The sequence below is a fragment of the Fulmarus glacialis genome, unplaced genomic scaffold, assembly GCF_000690835.1.
Source record: "Fulmarus glacialis isolate BGI_N327 unplaced genomic scaffold, ASM69083v1 scaffold12606, whole genome shotgun sequence".
Taxonomy (NCBI): Eukaryota; Metazoa; Chordata; class Aves; order Procellariiformes; family Procellariidae; genus Fulmarus; species Fulmarus glacialis.
The window spans coordinates 1-18,617 of record NW_009220078.1 but is presented as its reverse complement, the minus strand read 5'-3'; the positions used below and the strand labels follow the sequence as shown (position 1 = coordinate 18,617).

The window sequence follows — 18,617 nt, the reverse complement described above, 5'->3', positions numbered from 1 at the left end:
CCTGTGATCCGTGCAGGAGAGGTTTACCTGCTGCAGCTGGTTTGATTTTCCAAAAGTGCCTGGCAGCAGCTTACATGAGAGCCTCAAAGGTTAGGACACGCAAAGAGCTTTAAACCCCTCTTTGATCAGGCCAGTTTGCATCTGAACCAGAAGTGTATATCCACCACCAAAGACCTGGGCAAGCTCCAGAGAAACCACAAGCCACCATGGAAGTGAAAGGAAACAAGCTCACTGTTACCAGGTAAGAATAACGTGCTTTATTGCTCTCTTTCTAAATCTGACTTCTTTTTAATGACGTCAGTGACTGCAGGCTTACTAACCCTCAAGGATCTCGGGGGAAAAAAATCCCTCTGTCTTCCCTCTGCTAATAATCTGGTTTTAGCTGTTGGCAAAACACGTGGGACAAGTTGGGTTCTTTCGCATTTGTGCATGAACAGGTCTGTCCGTGTAGCTGCCCAGCATCTGACAGGCCGTGTAGAAGTGCCTGCGACCCCCACAAAAAGGCACACGAGGCCATAGAACTGTAAAATTCATTGCATTTTGTGGTTGTTTCCACTCTCTGCTGGTGGAAGACACACGTCTCGCCACTTTGGCAGAGCAGCGCCGTGAATGAGCAGGATTATCGATGTCTTCTTGTCTACCTGTCATGCCGTGACCTTCATTTTGGGTGGCCTCTTCCTCACAGGGGGTTGCAGAAGGACTACAGGACGGACCGCGTGCTTGGGACTGACGTGCAGTGCTGGTTTGTGCACAACAGCGGGAAAGGTTTCATAGACGGCCACTACAAAGATTACCTCGTCCCCCACCTGTACAGCTTTCTGAAGAAACCCTGAATGCTCCAAGAGGAAACAAGTTTCTTACAAAAAATTCTTATCTGCTCCTTCTTGCCCAAACAACTCTTCCGAACAGTAGCTGTCAGCCTATCAAGCCAGATGGACCGAAAGTGACTTCACCACCATTTGCTTTATAAATGATCAGCGTTTCAAAGCAACGTAACTCCCTTTCCTGTTAAAAAATGAAATCTGTAATAAAGTGACATGCTGGGTTGTAGTAGCTATCTTGCACTTCTTGTGTCTGATTGAGTGGATATTAAACCCCATTAAAAATTTTAGCTGTTTTCTAATACACATTTCAGAGCAGACTCGTAACAGCATTGCGGCTCCTGCAGTCTGGGTAACAGACATGACCAGATTTAATACTTACACTTTTGCTTTTTCAGACTGCTGGGAAAATATAAGTTCATGCACTGCTGGATGGGGCAAAAAGCAATGGTTTTAAAGCCTAGCCAGGAGGATGTGCATTAGATGTAAGGGAAATCTAACAGAAAAGGAATGGGTATCTCTGGAATGGGTACCATGAGGAGTCCCCAGTCTTTAAGGATGGGTTGAGGAATGTCCTTGAAATAGCTGATGCTGCCATATTGCAGGAAAATGAATTAGATGAGTCTGAGACATCCTCCAGCCTATTTTTTTGTGAAAATTTCAACGTCACAGTGGAGTTCACACCCAGATATAAATCTGGGAAAGCGGGAAAAATTCAGACTACATAGAATTCACCATCAGTACTAAAAACTTCCTATCCAGTGGGATCAGCTCCCAAAAGATGCCTTACTCTTCAATAGTATTCAACAATGAATGAGATCAGTGGCGAAACAAATATACATGTGTATGTACCTAGAGCCAGATTTAAAACTCTGCTTTCAGGCAACCTCGGGAAAAAAATGTTGGCCAGATTCTTCTTAGCAGCCATAATTTAGGAAAGGGACTCAAGTAATCTCCTTGCCATTCTGAACTTTAGTTTCCTTCACTTATGAACTAAGGGCTGGTACATGACCTTTCTTGCGAGCCATGGTGTCAGGAGTGAGAGGATTAATGGATGTTAAGTGTCTCTTCAAAGTAACTCTCAGAAGTGTAAGCAACTTCCCTACAAACCATTTATTGCTTCTTTGAACTCATTTATTAGCTTCGGCCTCCACAACACCCTGCAGCAGTGAGTTCCCCAGTTTAACTAGGCCCTGTGGGGGGAGGAAAAACCTGTCAGGTGTGGTTTTAAATCCCCAAATCAGTAATTCCACTGTCTGTTTCCCAGCTTGTACATGAATACAAGCAGCGTATAATCATTCTCTGTTCATCTCCACAGAATTCGTAACTTAACATGTCTATTATATTCACTTTAACTTTTCAGGCTCCAGAATTTTAAGTGTAATTATTTTCAGTGGAACAGAAGCTGTTCTGTTCTTTCACTTATCCTCACTACTCTCCTACATACCTCTTCTCCTCCGTACCTGTTCCTTGAGAAAGGGCAGAGCTGTTTACACAACCCAGGCTGCACAAAGAGCCTGAATTTACAGACAAGTGTCTCTTCTGTCTCCAGTTCCCTTCCTCATAATTCTCCGTTCTTTAGATACTGCGTTACTGCTTGACCCTGCCTTGCATTTCCGTCCGGGATCCCTGGAAAGCCGTTTGATGTCCTGTGTGAGGTTATTTCAGGCTACTCCAGACAGCAGCCGTTTCACTAAACCTCTGCAGTCTTTCAGTTTTCCTGCAGGGGTCCCCTGGAAACCACAAATCAACAAGACAGTGACCCTTTGAGGCAAGGCAAGGGACAAGGAACAGTGACATTTGCCTCTAGCGACCTTGAACTTTTAAACCGCCACATAACTGATGTGTACGTCACGACAGCATCCTGCCCTCTTCAACCCTCAGCTGAGATCTCCTCCGAAGGGTACGGGGTCAGTTTTCTTTCCATCGGGTTCCAGAGACACACAACCTAGCCAGGGGCAGACTGGACCATCAGGTGATGGTTTGTATTTCGCCCGGGACGACTTGCGTCTTTCTTTTACACAAATAAGGCAGCGCACCGGCTGGGCGCTTTACTGTGCCCTTTGGTGGACATAAACCAACAGACACCTCATGCGTTTAAAAGGCTGATAAGAAATACACTGACCTAAGAAAGGTTTATGTTTATTCCTGAACTGCCTTAGAAATTAAATATTGTACAAAATGTGACATTTTTAAAAAAATAAAAAAGTAATGTTACATCATTTAGCGTGCGTAATGTTACTCATGTAGCAGAGCAACAATGGAAGCATGAACAAAGGGAAAGGCTCTGGAAAACCAAAACAGCAATCACCGATTCGTATCTGCACACACTTTGGCTGGCATCCTAGAAACCCCACAAGTAACATCCGTCTTGGAGTCCATATGAGGATAAATTGCATATTAGTATTATTAGGAACCCTGACAAACAAGATGACAGAGGAGTGATGACTTGCATTCTGCTATCGCTGATGTGCTAACCAAAAATAAGTTGGTGGCAGCACTTAATAAACCAGACCACTCTTAGAACAGCCAGGAAAATAATCCCTTGCAGCACTGTTACCTTCCTGCTATTCTCTTAATCCCTGTCCTTGTTCCTGCAGCCAGAACTCAATTTTGGCTGCAGATTGAGAAGTGTGTTGTTTAAACTCCACTGGCTCCGACACACGCTGCCTGCCTCAAGCAGCTATTTGTAGGTAATTCTCTCTCTTACAGAACTGCTAACATACTTCAGTAAATAAAATACTCCAGCTTGCAGCTATCTGCTATATTTTACAAAAGGAAATTGAACCAAATATTATAACATAACTTTGGTATAGAATCAGATGAAGTATTTCCACTGATAAGATTTCCACAAACACTTTATGTAACAAATCCATAGTGATCTTTAAATAAACCCAGTTTGCTTGTGGTTAATTTCTATATACATTATAAATACGTACACACACACAATTAAAACCCTGACATGGTAGAGTCTTGTGTCTGCCTGCAAGATGCCAGAAAGATGTTTTTGGGAACCAAAATCTTCTCTGATCCATGATTAGCACCTCAGGCGAGTTTGGAAATGTCTTCGTACTGGATATCTTCAACCCGCCGTCCTTTTAAAGGTCCCTGGAGAATAACGTAGTGTAAGAAATAAGATCAAAACATAAACTTGTTTGTTTGTTAAAATCACAATAGGGAGTTTAAAGCAAGATAGCTAAAGGGACCGTATGAAATCTTGCCACATTTAGACATTTTTCAAGAAGCACAACCAAAGTGAATAGCACTGGAAATCATGGGCATTAGTGGTTTTACTCAGTGCTGCACACAGTAAAAGCACAACGACTACTTTTCTGTTTAGCCAAAGCTCCTTCTGTGTTAGGACACCTGTACAGTCTCTTCCCAAGAATCCAATACGGGCTGAATTTCTGCAGCCCTTCTCTGCATGGGATCCTAACAGGGTCTCTCTCCTGCAAGCTGTTTTAAGACATCTGACTGTGAGCCAAAATCCTCTCTGCCATATCAGTGAGTTTAAAGATTGGTTTTGCAGAGGACAATAAAGAAGTAGCCACACAGACAGACATGATGACATGGCCTAATTTTAGCCAAGAGAAAGGTGATAGGTAAAAAAACAACAACAACAAAAAAAGAACCGTAATTGTTAACCATAAACAAGACAACAAATAAGCACATAAAGCCCCATGTTCAGTTTGGAAAAGGCAGGAGAAAATTCACCTCCTTGCATATTTCACATTTTTACCTTCCCACAAAATAGTACAACAACAGCCACATTCAAAACAAACATACAAAATATTTTGCAAGTCTCTTTCAAGTTCAAAATTTGCCAAATTCAGCATCCTGGCATCTTTTTAAAGGCAAACAGCAGAGCATTAGTCTGCAATGAGGAACATGTGGCTGTTTCCCTACTGGTTGGGAATAGGCAGGGAGTGACCACAGCATTTTGCACACCATAAATCCCACCTGTAAGACAGGATTAATGATACCATCTTTCTTTGTGAAAGCTCCCCAATGTACAGCTGAAAAGCACTCTACGCAAACGAGATCTTGCAGTGTTTGATACTCACAGAGTCGATGATTATCGTCGCTGAAAACCTCTTTTCATTGATAGATTCCAAGATGCCTTCATTTCCCCTGTAACCACCATTTAACACCATCACTTTCTTGCCTGAAATGAGAAATAGGAAAACAGTTACACAACAGGGCTCCCAACTTCTTTTGACGGAGTTGTGTTCAACTCCACTGACAGCTGAGGGAGAGGTTTCTCCCAGCAGCTCCAGCAGGCAGCACCCAGCTTTGCCTTACAGCCTGCCCATTTCCAAAGCGCACCTAAGTTTACTGCTCCAGGCTACGCTGATACTACGGGCAGAAACCATTGAAATTACATCAGGGAAAGAAGCCAAAGCTACTTCTCCCATGTCCCATTCCCTGTGCTAATGGCTCAGTGTACCGCCTTTTCCTTCTGTCTCACACAGGCAGTCCCCTCAGGGCATCAATCCTAGTGCAAGGGTGGGCAGAGCCATTATGCTCTGTACATTACAAGTACCATAATGCTAAAGAGCACTCGCGGACAGCATCAACCAGCTCTTCACCAGCTGCAGAAATGCAGAAATGCAGCAGGTCTGCTGAAGAATCTGTGAATCCCAAAATCCTACATCCTGTTTCCCCTATGCTGACAGTGTCCTGCTTACTGCTATCCTGACAGTTCCCTGAAATACTGGTCAGATGCTACACACAAACATCAGTGTGCACCAGCCAAAGAAATGCCAGTGACCAAACAGGAGATGCGGTAAGCTTTGCCAAGTACCCACAGCTATTCAAGGCATGACTTGGGAGGGAAGATACAGGATAAATATGACCAAGGGCTCTGTAGGGCTCCCAGAGATGCTTCCTGGCAGCTGAAGAGAGATGCTTTCATCTCGTCAAATGAACTGATTCCTAAAGCACTTCTGTCTTCTCAGAGAAGAATCTAATTCTTACGAGAAGAGACTGTGAAGACTCAAAGCAGAAGCTATGTAATAATTCCCTAGAAAGTAACCAGAGGATACTTGGTAAATGATCAGAGCAACTTACAAAATGCTGTCACAAGAGCAAGATGGCTCTTGTTATGGTACTTTCAAGTGGATAAATTATAGTTTAAAAGAACTGAAATATAAGTTTCGCAGTGACAGCGAAGCTGAAAAACAAACAAAATAGCTGTACCTGGTGCTGGTATTACAGTTTCTAGATGTGTCTGATCAAGCTTCAGTTTGTCTTCAGAATCAATCATCTTCACAACTGCTGTATATTTGTCAATCACTTCCTGTTGTGAAACGGAGAGGCCAATGAGAAAAATAAAAAAAAATTCTCTAAATTTGCATTTCAAAATTAAGAAACTCAGGACCGTGAGTCTGCACTTCTACATTTTCAAAAGCAGCAAGGACTTCTGAGCTGTCCTAAAGGCATCCAGCTTTCACAAACTGCCGACCAGCCCCACTCTGAAGTTAAGGCTAGATTAAAAGGGCTCCTCTCGAACATCAATGACTGGTCTAGTTGACCGCTAATTTTGCTGGCCTTGTCCGAAGGTTTTGTCAACCTTCGGGTCAGCTATCTTACCTATTCTCTCAAAGATGGAGAGTAAATTAGAGGCTTCTTTCCCCCATCGGAGGCTAAGCTGGCTGGATGCCACAGAGTAACAACTGGGATACTACCTCTCAATGAGGCAAAATGTCATCTTTGCGCCTAGCATAAACCATGTTCCACCTCTCATATTCAGAGCTCAGTGGAAGACAGCCCTCCCAGATAAACCCTCCCAGATGCCGACCAAAACCAGCTGTGATTCTGAGCTCTATATACTCCTGTCAATCATTCAAAACACACCTGGGTGTCGTCTTTGGCGCTCTTGCCAGAGACTGTTGAGCTTTGGGCTACCTAGTATAGCATCGTTTCACTGGCAGTGGCTGAAAGAAAGCACTTCCCAACAACAGAGCAAGGCTTACCGTTTGAAGATTTTGTATGCAAATTGGATCTTGCTCAAAGGCAGCCTGCCGCTTAAATATTACTGCAAAACTGACTAGTCTGAGATTAAAATGCAATTGCGCAGCTCTTGGTCATATCACATTGACAAAGTGACTATTCTCCACGATAGATGTGTTAATAGGGACAAACTATGCAAGATAAAACAGCAGTTAAGAAAGAATCACCGAGTAAATGCCATTAAACCAATGCAGAGATTCATTCCCTGCCCAGAGTAAGTCCCAGTAAAGTTAAGGTGACATTTCAGCCCCTGTCAGTGTTGACTTAAGGCTGAACAACTTGCACAATGAAACAAAATTTCAGAAGTCATCTGATACCAGAAAAGCCTAACCAGTGCCACATGCTTCCATTTGCACACTTTACCTTAACAACTGCTTTCTTCTTGTGATACTTCTCTCCAAGCTTTTTTGTTACAATTTTTACAATGATTTCCTGGAAGATTTGAAAGGAGAAAAAAAAAATAAAATGCCAAAATATACAAACAACTACACAATCTGACCTAATTGCACATTCAGGCCAGTCTGACTCCAACTACAGACTGTACAGCGCAGCGCAGGAAGCAACGATAGTAAAGACTCAGCAACTCGTCTTTATCCTCGAATTATTGCCTCAAAGTAGTATCTCTCAAGACTTTTTTTTTGTTTTACAAGACAGTTACACTTGAATTCAGGATATAATGCGACAGCCCACAATGGGTCAAAGGCAGAACTTCTTGATCTGGAAGTCCAGTCAGTAAGTAGAAGCTGAGATGAGGTCTCTCAGCTCAAAGGCTGATGTTGACTTCTACATCTCTGTGCGTGCCAACTACTGGTGTAGAAAGAAGAGGGCTGTAAGTAACATCATGATTTAAACATGATCTGTAGACACTCACAGTACCAACTTTTTAATTAGAGAATTCCACCCTATCTGCGATCAGGCATAAGATGCTTCAGATTGCAGATCATGCTCAACCAGAAAAGTAATTCCTCCCAGATACTGTAATATTTCACATTTGGCAGCTTGGAAAATATGAGTGAATTTAGTTTGGAATCTGCTTTTGGATCTTTACACAAATCAATAGCGGCTTTAGAGATGCAGAATTGGTTGTATCTAGTATAATAATAATTTTTAAGACACTTACAGGCTGCAACCAGTAGTCTCTTCGAGATGTTCTTTTCTTCTCCTCTTCAAGCTACAGAACAACAACAAATAATCACCATTTACGTCCTCCTTTCACTGCAGCTTTCCCATGCCTTTGAAAAGCTGAACCAATTCTCCAGGCCCACATGAAGTGGGGAATTAAAAAAACCCCAAAACTAGTTAAGGGTAAGTCAGTGTATGCTTGCTGCATAAAAATCAATCTGATGAGATCCAGGAATCCATGATAAAATGATGAAGATTTATATTTGGTTTTGTCAAGTGTTTCTAGGTATTTTCTTCTCTTCCAAAATCTGTATTCTTTTACTTCCAACATCTCAGTCGTCTGGGGAATAGGCACAGATGAGCAGCAGAAACCAGTTTTAATGGGGAAGTGAAATCATTTTGCCTAATAAGATATAAAAGTCTGAATTCCACATGAACTGAAGGTCTGAGGTCACTTCAAAGGGATGCCCTGGTAAAGTGGACATAGCCATAGGCACGGGGTTATAAAGACACAGATCCTGCATGATTATTACCTCCATAATCTCATCCAGTGCAGATTTCTTCTTTTTCTCTTTGGACTGACCAGAGCTATGAGCTGATTCTTTTCTTTTAACTGCCCCTTCCACCATCTTCAGTGCATTCGGTCCAAGGACACTGCTGGAAGAGTAAGATGGTGTTTTCACAGCAGACCTTAAATTGTCTCCTCTACCAAGATGCATTTGAAGAGCTGGTTGTGCAAAAAAGCCTGCTGATCTATTTAATTTCAGTTGTGCAAGCCACCTTCCAGACCCTGCATGACTCTTTCTCTAGGACTGCATTTGGCAGCTAGAACTGATCTCCTTGAGGTGTAAACTCCATGTCCACTGACGTTTGCTGCTAGCAGTCCAGCAGAATGAAAACAACCTAACGATCAGTTCACCAATGCAAAAGCAAAGAGTTGATCGGGGACTTGAGTTCAATGGAGAAGACAAAAGCAGGTCTGCAAATACGGTTTTCAAATTTGAAACTTTTGGCTTTGGAGAAGCCACCTGGACAGAGCAACTCTCAAACATGGTAGACATCTAGAACTCCTTCCAGACAGAGATACTTAACCCATCCGTCAGAGGGAGAAAATACATGGGAATCTACAGAAAAGGACTCCACACCCAGCAAATAAATACCATCTTCACAATCGTATTCAAAATAGGCAAACAGCCTACAAGTTATGAAACAAAAGAGTAATCGGCACAAAAAGTTACATCTCAGGGATCAGGGAACATCTAGGTAAAGTGAGAACTGCCTAAAGGCAGCTTGAGTTAAGCCATTTCTATAAAAGACATTTGAATGCAGTAAAAAAATTTAGGTGTTCTCTCATCCAGAAAGACGAAGGCTGCTGTGAGGTGGATAGTAATGTAATATTAGTATGGCCTTACAACAAATCACATGTTCTGCCTGCGGGGAGGACATTCGATATACTAGCAAAGTGAAGATACGTAATGGGAATGAAGATACAGAAATGGCAGTAGAAACAAAATTGAGAGAAAAATAACTGTATTTCAGAGGACGACTGGATAATCTTCATAGCAGAGTTCTAGAAGAAAAAGCACATTAAATCACAAATCCAATAGCAAGTACTTCAAATAAAATCTCATAAAGGGTAACAATTAAAACATAACAACTGCAGTGCCTACATTTAAGAAGGAAAACACATCTAGCTGTGAGGTTACTATGGGATTTCTGGGCGTCAATACTAAAACAAATCTTATTTGACATATTCATTAAGGACCCTGGGTCAAGAGTGAGAGACCACCAACACTGTTCAGGTGTGCCATTCAATGTGGAGGACACAAGAAAGAACTGAACACCAGAAGGGACTGGTTTATCTTGAAAACTATGTTTGAAAAAACAAAATTCAACAGTACATTATGCAAGCTCACATAGTTTGGAAAGGTTTACTCTGATTACCTTCTATCTACTGGGAGCTGTTTAAGAACAACAAAAGCAGAAAGGGGTCAGGCTATAATCACAGATGACAGCTACCAGTGTGGACCAGTCATGAAAGAGTCAAATGCAATCCTAGGGAGCATCAAGACAGACAAGCATTAGTGCCTTGTATAAGCCATGGTGACGTTTCATTTGCAGCATGTACAAATTCGATCAGCTCCCCTGTTCAAGATTAGCTGAAACTGGAACAAGGACAAGGAAGGGATATTCAGCGGATCAGGGGAATGAGGAGACGAGGCCAGCACCGTGCAGGCCTTGTACAGCACAGTGAAGGCTGAGAGGCTAAAACTCTACAAATAAATTGTCTGAGAAAGCAAACACCAGGGAGAAAAACAACTATTTATGTTAAACGCCCATACCAACATAAGAGCAACTGGTATAAACTGGCCATGACTACATTTACCTGGGAAATTATAGACAAGGTCCTAACCATCAGAGCAAACAGGTTTTGAAGGATCTTCCCTTGGGATCCTAGGGCTGGGGAGACCCTAACTGTGTACAACAGAGGATGATCAGTGTGCGGACAGGACTGTACGCTGGTACATTTGCAGTACTGCAGACAGGAGTCAGTGACCTTGACAGTAGCTTCTGCTCATTCCTTAATTAGAAGTAATTCTAATCTTACTTGTCCACTGAGTGAGTTAAGCAGGGATTTGAGGATGTAAATTCTTGAGGGGAAAAAAGTAAGCCCAGGGCTCCCAGTTTGCTCAAGGGCAGTCAGCATCAGAAGCCATGCCCGCAGCGGCAGTGGTGACTCCTATCTCCATCTCAGCCACACGGACATTGAAGGGAAGGCACACCTCCCCTCTCACTCCCTTCTCAGCAAGACTCCAACTCCATCTCTGCACCCAACTACCAGTATCCAGATGCCCCCAAAACTCCACCATCCACTATCTATGATCTCCTGGTCCTGTTTCTGCACCCCGCTAAGAAATACAAGTGCCAGGTTTCTGTAGTTTGTGCTGTGTTTGAGCACAGAAGGTGGGAAGCCAGGAAGTCCTACTGCACACTGTGCTGGGGTACTGGACATCGGGTTGAACTCAACTGTTCCTCAGTAACAGCCAACGTATCTCACAGCTGCAGAACACACCTTTACATTGACACAGGGAAGCAGTTTCCATATACAATTCCTGTATCACCGGTGACACATAAACCACAGTCTGGTCACTTTACCATGAACTGGGTATCCTAATTTTGCTTCTACACTACCATTACAGACCTTACACACAAGTATCTCTCATATGCTATGAAAAAATTAGACTATTTGATATACAATTTCACAGTCAGACAAATTTTAGTAAGCACCCTAAGTATTCCTCACTGAAACTATTCAAGTGAGTGTCTGCATTAAGTTTCAGACTCATCTTAAACACAACTCAATGCTTAGGGATAATTTACAAGTTTTCCTCAAAGCCTGAAATCTGTATCTATTATTGCAAAGAACTACTATATTGTCTCATTTTCTGCCTGGCATGTCTCCCATCAGATATCTTATCTAAGAGCTGAGCTTGTGATGAGAGGAAAGCTTTCGTTTTACCTGCAATACATTTAATTACAATATTGCCTCACATGAAAAGATGTACTGCTCATCAAACAGTTTCACAGACTGCCATAAGTCAGTATTGTTTGCATTATTGATCCCTTCTGTCCTGCGGTGCTCGTGGTTATATGATGACAATTAAATTCATGAGCTTCAGAAAGATTTACATCAGGTAGGTTCAGCTTCTTAAATGATTATCAGAGAAAGTATTACCTCCAATTAGACAAGGCAATGAAACCTTTAGGAACCAAAATTAACAAGTCATGAATATCCATTCATAGAAGGCAGCTGGGACTAGATGTCATTCACTTCAGATGCTTTGACTGGATCCCTTATCCACCCTTTCACATAACAGTAACTTCTCAGAGGAACCTATAACTGCCTATTACTTTATAGGCATCTGCCAAGAACCATCGTGAATTCAAGAAGGCTCCTCACAGCACACATTTAAGATAAACCCATTCATCCATTTAAAATACAAAAGGAATCATGAAGTCACGTAGTATCCCCTCCTGAATAACATGACAGGATGAGATATTAGACTCCAAATATTTCAGGACAAGATGCATCTTCCTGCCCGTACAAATATCATTGTCATATAAGTGCTTTGCAACAGTAAGGGTTGCCCTTAAATTCTTTTCTCACCTTGTTTTAGAAGATGCTGCTATTGAAGTACTTGCTCCTTTGTTTAAATTAAATGTAACTAAAAAATAAAAAGACATTACTCTATTTCTATCTTTAAAAATAACTGCATTGAAGGATGTTACAATTTTAAAAATCTGCAAAAGGAAAAGATCATAAATTTGAAAATATTTACTAATCTATGTTTTGGTTCAGCTTTTAAAATAAATTAGTTTAAACTTTATAAGAAAGAATACTCTGTATTTCCATATTCCAGTGCTCTTTATAACTGATCTCAAAGCACTTTATGAAGCACCGAGCAGGCCTCAGCGCTCATCTTGTTTTAATCACAAAATCAGCTTCAGTAGGTTCTAGAAAATTACATGTATCAAAATCTGGTTACCTTTTTCTTCTTCACTTTCTCTGTTCAGTTCAGTATAGACTGGCTTTTCCTGCCAAAAAAACACAAAACACATTTCAAGAGTCAAACAGAAAACTGAGCCAAGATATTTTTTGGTGATCATTGATTAGCTCAGTTTTACAGACTACTGCGAGATTATTTTAAGTAACTGTAATATTCAACCTGGCTTGATTCATAAGAAGATTATAAATTGAAAACATTATCTCATTACAGGCTCCTGTGCAAAATTCTCTAATTAACACACTCTACAGAGACGCTGCCTAAACTTGCTTGATTCCAGCATGAAAGGAAAGTGGCCTTACTGTAGCAGTTTTCTCTATTTGAACCAGCATGATTAGACTGGTTTCTGGACAGACTGATAACTCAAAGAAGGAAATTCTGGAATCTTTCCAAATTTTTAGCACCAAAGGTCAGACCATTTAAATTTCAATTAGTTTTAAATTAAGAAAAAGATAATCGTTTACAACAGCATTTAAATGTACCTATCAATACCCAGGATCAAATGGGAGGTTCCAGTCCCAGGCAACAACGTGTATGGAAGTCATGGAACGACGCCAAATAAACAGATCACAAATACCACACCAGCACTATCAAAATAAAACTTTCCACTATGCGGATTTTATTATGTCAGCCCCTCCTGGCTATTTATCTCAGCTTCCCCACTGTACAAGGTACTTGTTATTTACAGCCCTAAAAGTTGTCAAATACCATAAATGAAGACACGCCATGCTGGTTACTATGTCGTTGACTCTCCCTTCCTAAATTCAAGAGTGATTTTTAAATCACTAATCACTTGAAGAGCAGTAATTATTACTCCTTTAGTACTAAAGCAAGCCAGGTACAAAGTAATACCAAGTTTTACTCCAGAGCAGGTTATAATCTACGGTAACTGTATAGCAGAAAATTCAGAACGTAAGTGAACTGATGTGGTGATTCAGGTATCGAAGAAGACAGTCTAAATCAAAGTCTGAAATGGCCAGGATCAGACACTAGAGCCACAGGATACAATTCTAGTAGATTTCAAAATCACATCAAATCTAAAAGGAGCTGAAACCTCGCTTTCTTTTTTTTTTTTCTTTTTTTGAAACTGTGATTCCATAGAGACCTTGATGTTCATCAGCTGTAAAAACCACCAGCAAGCGGTAACAAGTTGCAATTTCAACAGAAACAAGTTAGTCAAGGCTGCTATTGGAAGTATCTGGGAGAAGACTATTCCTTGTGGCTTAGAAAAGAACAGCAATGCAGCCAAAATGCCCACTGTTCCCCAGTTTGAACGGGTGATGAGCTTGTAACCTGAAGCATGAAGCTTACTCATCACCTTTTAACTGACTGCAAAGGAAATACCAGTGCAAGGATCCCAGCAGCATCAAATTCACCATTAGCTTAACCAAGAGGAGTTTTGAGCTGAAGGTTGACATACAGTGCAATTTTCCTCACCAGTTCTTTCCCTTCCAAACCTCTTCTAACTTGTTGTTCAATGAATTTAGCAGTTTTTTCTTCATCATCAAGGTCCTGTTTCTTCTTCCTCTCTTGTTCTTGTTGCCTGCGAATAGTCTCTGGGTCCCTATCAATATATTGAATATACCAGCCTTTTGGAGTCTCATCAACCTTGCAAAGACCTAAAAAGTCAATGCAAGATAAAGATTAATACTCACAAAAGCAAGCAAGGGACAAAGAAAATATCAAGATCATTTTCATAGTCCATGTTCGCTATAACAATGCAGATACTTTACCAGAGACAATGTACCCCTTACTGGCCTGGTAAAATTGACTTTGAATTTTCTTTAGTATCTGTTTCTGCCCTTCAGCTAGACGGTTCTATTTGGAAATAGGCCAGAGTACATAATAAAGCGGAGTGTTTTATAATACTTTCCTTATTGAAGAAAATGTTTCCTTCCCACTGTTTTAACAAGAAAGAAAACAGAAATCTAACACATATAAACAATACACACTAATAGCATCATACTAAAGGAAACTTTACTATGCTATGCCATTGTTACTAACTCTCACTACAGTGACTTTTCAAACACTATATGACTCATGAATGTATCCTGTAGGACACAGGCAATCAGAGCCAAAGTAAACTTCGTGTCATACCACAGTGCCTTTTAACCCCTCTTCCTCCCACTGAACACAAACCTGCAGATCTCAAGCTTTAACCCTTTCACTAGGCCAGGAGCAAAAATGACTGCTCACTTCTTGTCACCTTAAATATGGAAGGACTCTGTAGTCTTAAGAAATGTTCTATCGTAGTTTTTAATTTTTAAATGGCAGCTGTTGGAAGTTGATTTAGAATTTAGCAATATGTCCAGTAAACATAGACCACAGATGAAACAAAGAAAGGTTCATAACTGACGCATTTATCCCAGACTTCTGACATTTTTCATAAGCAAATTCCTAATGGTTAGCACAGAAATATGTTTGGACAGGAGAGGAGGGGAAGAAAGAAAAAGGAAAAGGGAGAACTAACATAAATGTTTACTGATCACTTATCAGCAATGCAATTACCCAATAATTTTAAAACTTCCCAACCCTGAGCAACTACATTTACCTTCTCTCCCCAGCCATTTAGTAAAATCAGTCAATGTCTCCCACTGTGTGGCATTCATGTGGATATGTTCTCGATGACTGATATATTCATTGTACACAATATTATTGTGGACTCTCTTTGTTCCTGAAATACAGAATTATTATTATTAAATACAAATATAGGACCTAGGAGAAAGCAACCAAAACTTCTTGCACTGAACTAATAAAAGACATTAAAAACAAACAAACAAACAGTAAAATATTTACCAAATCGCCTCCTGAGCAGTTCTAGGAAATCATTTCGGAACTCCCTTGGGGGATAAAAAGAAAGTAATTTAGTAAAACTTCAATGGTTACAAAGCAATTTTCTATTGTCATTAACAATGAAATATCTGCAGTATAAAAATCAGTATTCTTTTGAACTGAGCATAATGAAATTCAGACACTCATTTCCCTTTTTCAGTAAAATAGCATTAAATGTATGCACAAAGAAACACAATACAGTACCTGCACGTACAAGTTAAATCTTCAGAAGGATAATACCCTTTCAAAGGGATAAAATGGAAAAGAACGAAATCTAAACACTTCCCACTAATTGCTGGTATTTCATTACCAGGTATCTTCCCAGGTTGACTGACACAAAACACACGGCAGGACAAAGGGCAGCAGTGGTAGATGGGGCAGATTGATCACTCATCTCACTGCTAATTCAAGAGCTTCAGACTCGTGCTGAAGACAGCTCCAGTCAACCCAGCTGTCATGTAGGTCAGCTGGACAAAGGACTGGGGGAAACTGTGGGACGTTAGTCGCACCCCTGGCTTGTTATCCCTCTGTAATGGTTCTTTTAGCTCTTTGTAACTCTGCGTGTAACTCTGTCCCTGCATTAGCTGGGGCAGAACAGTGACGTACTTTGTAACATAGAGCAACTTAAAATGGGATTCAGACACGGCACAAAACTGTCAAATTTGATTAAACATCATGGCTCCCTGAAACCTCTTACATGTGTTCAAAAGTGACATCGCCTAAATTTTCAAACTGCCATTAAAAAAAGAGCTGACACTAAAATGTATCAGAATAAAGCGTCTTCAGTGGGACATGATTGGGCCTTAGAGGTATGGCTGTGCAGATGTGATACAGGAATGAAGACCTGGGTAAGAATATGTAGCAAACTTACTCAGAAAAGTAATCCATGAATTGCTGAGGATTTTCAGAAGCCAGCAGCAATTGCCTCTGGTGGGACTCAGACATGCAATGACATTTGAAGCCATTCTATAAAACAAAAATAAATACTTTGTCTGTCTTTGTCTCAATTTGCAACACTCGCACAGCTGAAGAGTATTAAAAATAACATTTTATAAGTGAAATTTCTTGGAGGCTCCACAGAAAACACCTTAACTCAGCCATAGCCTACACAGGATAGTTGTTCCTCCTGACACAGAGTGGTTTGTTTGGGCAAGCCAGAAACAAAACTCTTCCCAGGTCCAAGAGCCTTCAGACAAACTGTGAAAGGGGCTACGAGACAGGACATTCCAGTAGTCCTCTTCGTCCCTTGTGGAATGGGATAGACGTGGCACTACTCAGATCCACTCAGGACCCATCCAGGCGCTTGTGCGAGAGCACTGGAAATATCTACTGGCTCCCTACCTGACCACACCAACAAATGTGTGTAAGGAGGAGATGGTGTCCTGGGAGCGCTCAAGCTATGGACTGTGGTCGTTTGGCCACCTCTGGCACATGGTTGAAGTCATCAGAGCTCCCCTAAAAGCACACAGTCATAGGACGTTTGACCACATCCTTTTTTTGTCTAATATAATGCTCTTTCATCACAATATGATTAAATCTACAGCAAATTTCATTCCACGGGAGCCCTGTTGCCCCTTATAAAAAGATCTGGTTGTAATGCGGTGAAGCTTTTTTGCTTGTAATCACTGGGAAGAGAATAGGATTTGAGCTTCTTGGGTGAAAGGGAGAGGGGGGCAGGAACAGCTGAAGAACGAGACAATTAAACATCCACAGGATGCTTTACTTCTCTTCTCTAAGGCACATTAAAGATGCTATTCATGGAGAATGGAAAATTAAAAGCACAGTTAGCCCAAGTGGAGATACTTTTGGAGCACAACTCTGGTGGAAATCAGGAAGAAGAGGACACTCACATCCCACAGGCATCTGGGTCCAAGTGAATAGACAAGTGAAAAGAAGAGGGGGAAGCTTCAAAGAATAAGCTTCTCTTCATAACAGGAGAAGAAGGGAAGAAACCGAGCCAGAATCAGAAGGAAGGAGTCCCAGTAAAAGATAGACACGGACCTGCTGAAGCGGGTCCAGAGGAAGCCACAAAAATGATGAAGGGGGTGGAACACCTCTCCTGTGAAGAAAGGCTGAGAGAGTTGGGGTTGTTCAGACTGGAGAAGAGGCGGCTTTGGGGAGACCTTATTGTGGTCTTTCAGCACTTAAAGGGGGCTTATAAGAAAGATGGGGACAGACTTTTTAGCTGGGCCTGTTGCAACAGGACAAGGGGGAATGGTTTTAAACTAAAAGAAGGTAGATTTAGACTAGATATAAGGAAGAAATCTTTTACAATGTGGGTGGTGAAACCCTGGCGCAGGTTGCCCAGAGAGGTGGTAGATGCCCCATCCCTGGGAACATTCAAGGTCAGGTTGGGCAGGGCTCAGAGCAACCTGATCTATTTGAAGATGTCCCTGCCCATGGCAGGGGGGTTGGACTAGATGACCTTGAAAGGTTCCTTTCAATCCAACCATTCTATGATTCTATGAAAAGAGACCTCACAGGGCTCCAGATGCACAACCCCTTGGGCATGTCACCACACCCACCCTGTCCCCAAGGGAAATCATGGCTACCCGCAACTCCCCTCTAAGGTGGATGGAAGCCACCTAACTCTTAACCCCATCAGCCTCTCAAGGTATATATGAGGGAATCACCCCTCCAGGGGGTTTGGGGCCACCCTGTGCTCCCTCTCACCCTGCAGGGGATTAAACATCCCCAAAGATGAATCAGGGCCAACACGCTTTCTCCAAAATGGATAAGGACTCCCATGGGGGATCCCAAAGGGATTGGCCCACCCCCAACAATTGGGAACCCTCTAGGTCCCACCAATCTGCCCCCAAGGGGACCGTAGTCCATACAAGAGGGACTGGGGACCCCCTAAGGGGAACAAGGGCCCTTTCCAATGCTCTCCTAAAGAGAGTTGGGGCTCCCTGTGCTCCCAGCAAGTGAGGCCAGGATACTCCCTAGAAGGGTCACACCCACAGATGGGATCAGAGCCCCCACAAGGAGACTGGGAACACTTAAAAGGGAAATCTGAGTCAGCCCTGTAGCCCCCTGGAAAGGGACTGGGGAACCCACAAGAAGGTTATGAGGCCCCATACCCCCTAATGGAATGGCAGCCCCCACAAGAGGATCAGGGACCCCTACAAGGGCGATCGCAGCACCCCCGTGCCCCCCTCAATGGCACTGGGGACGCTTACAAGTGAGATCGGAGCCCGCACAAGGTGACTGAGCACCCCAACCCAGAAGATCTGATCCCCCTGTTTATCTCCAGGAGACCCGCCCC

General features: G+C 42.0%; 2 protein-coding genes across 2 annotated transcripts in view; one reads left to right on the top strand and one right to left on the bottom strand.

Annotated features, from left to right (window-relative positions):
- ITIH2 (inter-alpha-trypsin inhibitor heavy chain 2) overlaps nucleotides 1-1,119 on the top strand; it is a 29,809-nt gene extending 28,690 nt beyond the window's left edge. Inside the window, exons 20-21 of the mRNA XM_009580627.1 lie at nucleotides 130-241; nucleotides 686-1,119. Coding sequence (XP_009578922.1) covers nucleotides 130-241; nucleotides 686-833 — 260 coding nt within the window. The 3' untranslated portion in view covers nucleotides 834-1,119. The remainder of the gene's footprint in view (nucleotides 1-129; nucleotides 242-685) is intronic.
- Nucleotides 1,120-3,401: 2,282 nt separating this feature from the next.
- On the bottom strand, nucleotides 3,402-16,318 carry KIN (Kin17 DNA and RNA binding protein; the record flags this gene model as incomplete). Its single annotated transcript, XM_009580629.1, has 12 exons — nucleotides 3,402-3,929; nucleotides 4,886-4,986; nucleotides 6,021-6,120; nucleotides 7,197-7,265; nucleotides 7,954-8,004; nucleotides 8,489-8,612; nucleotides 12,124-12,181; nucleotides 12,503-12,551; nucleotides 13,958-14,139; nucleotides 15,072-15,194; nucleotides 15,317-15,360; nucleotides 16,224-16,318. Coding segments are annotated over 12 exons (1,059 nt in total), but the record flags the coding sequence as incomplete, so codon positions are not given.
- Nucleotides 16,319-18,617: the final 2,299 nt, after the last annotated feature.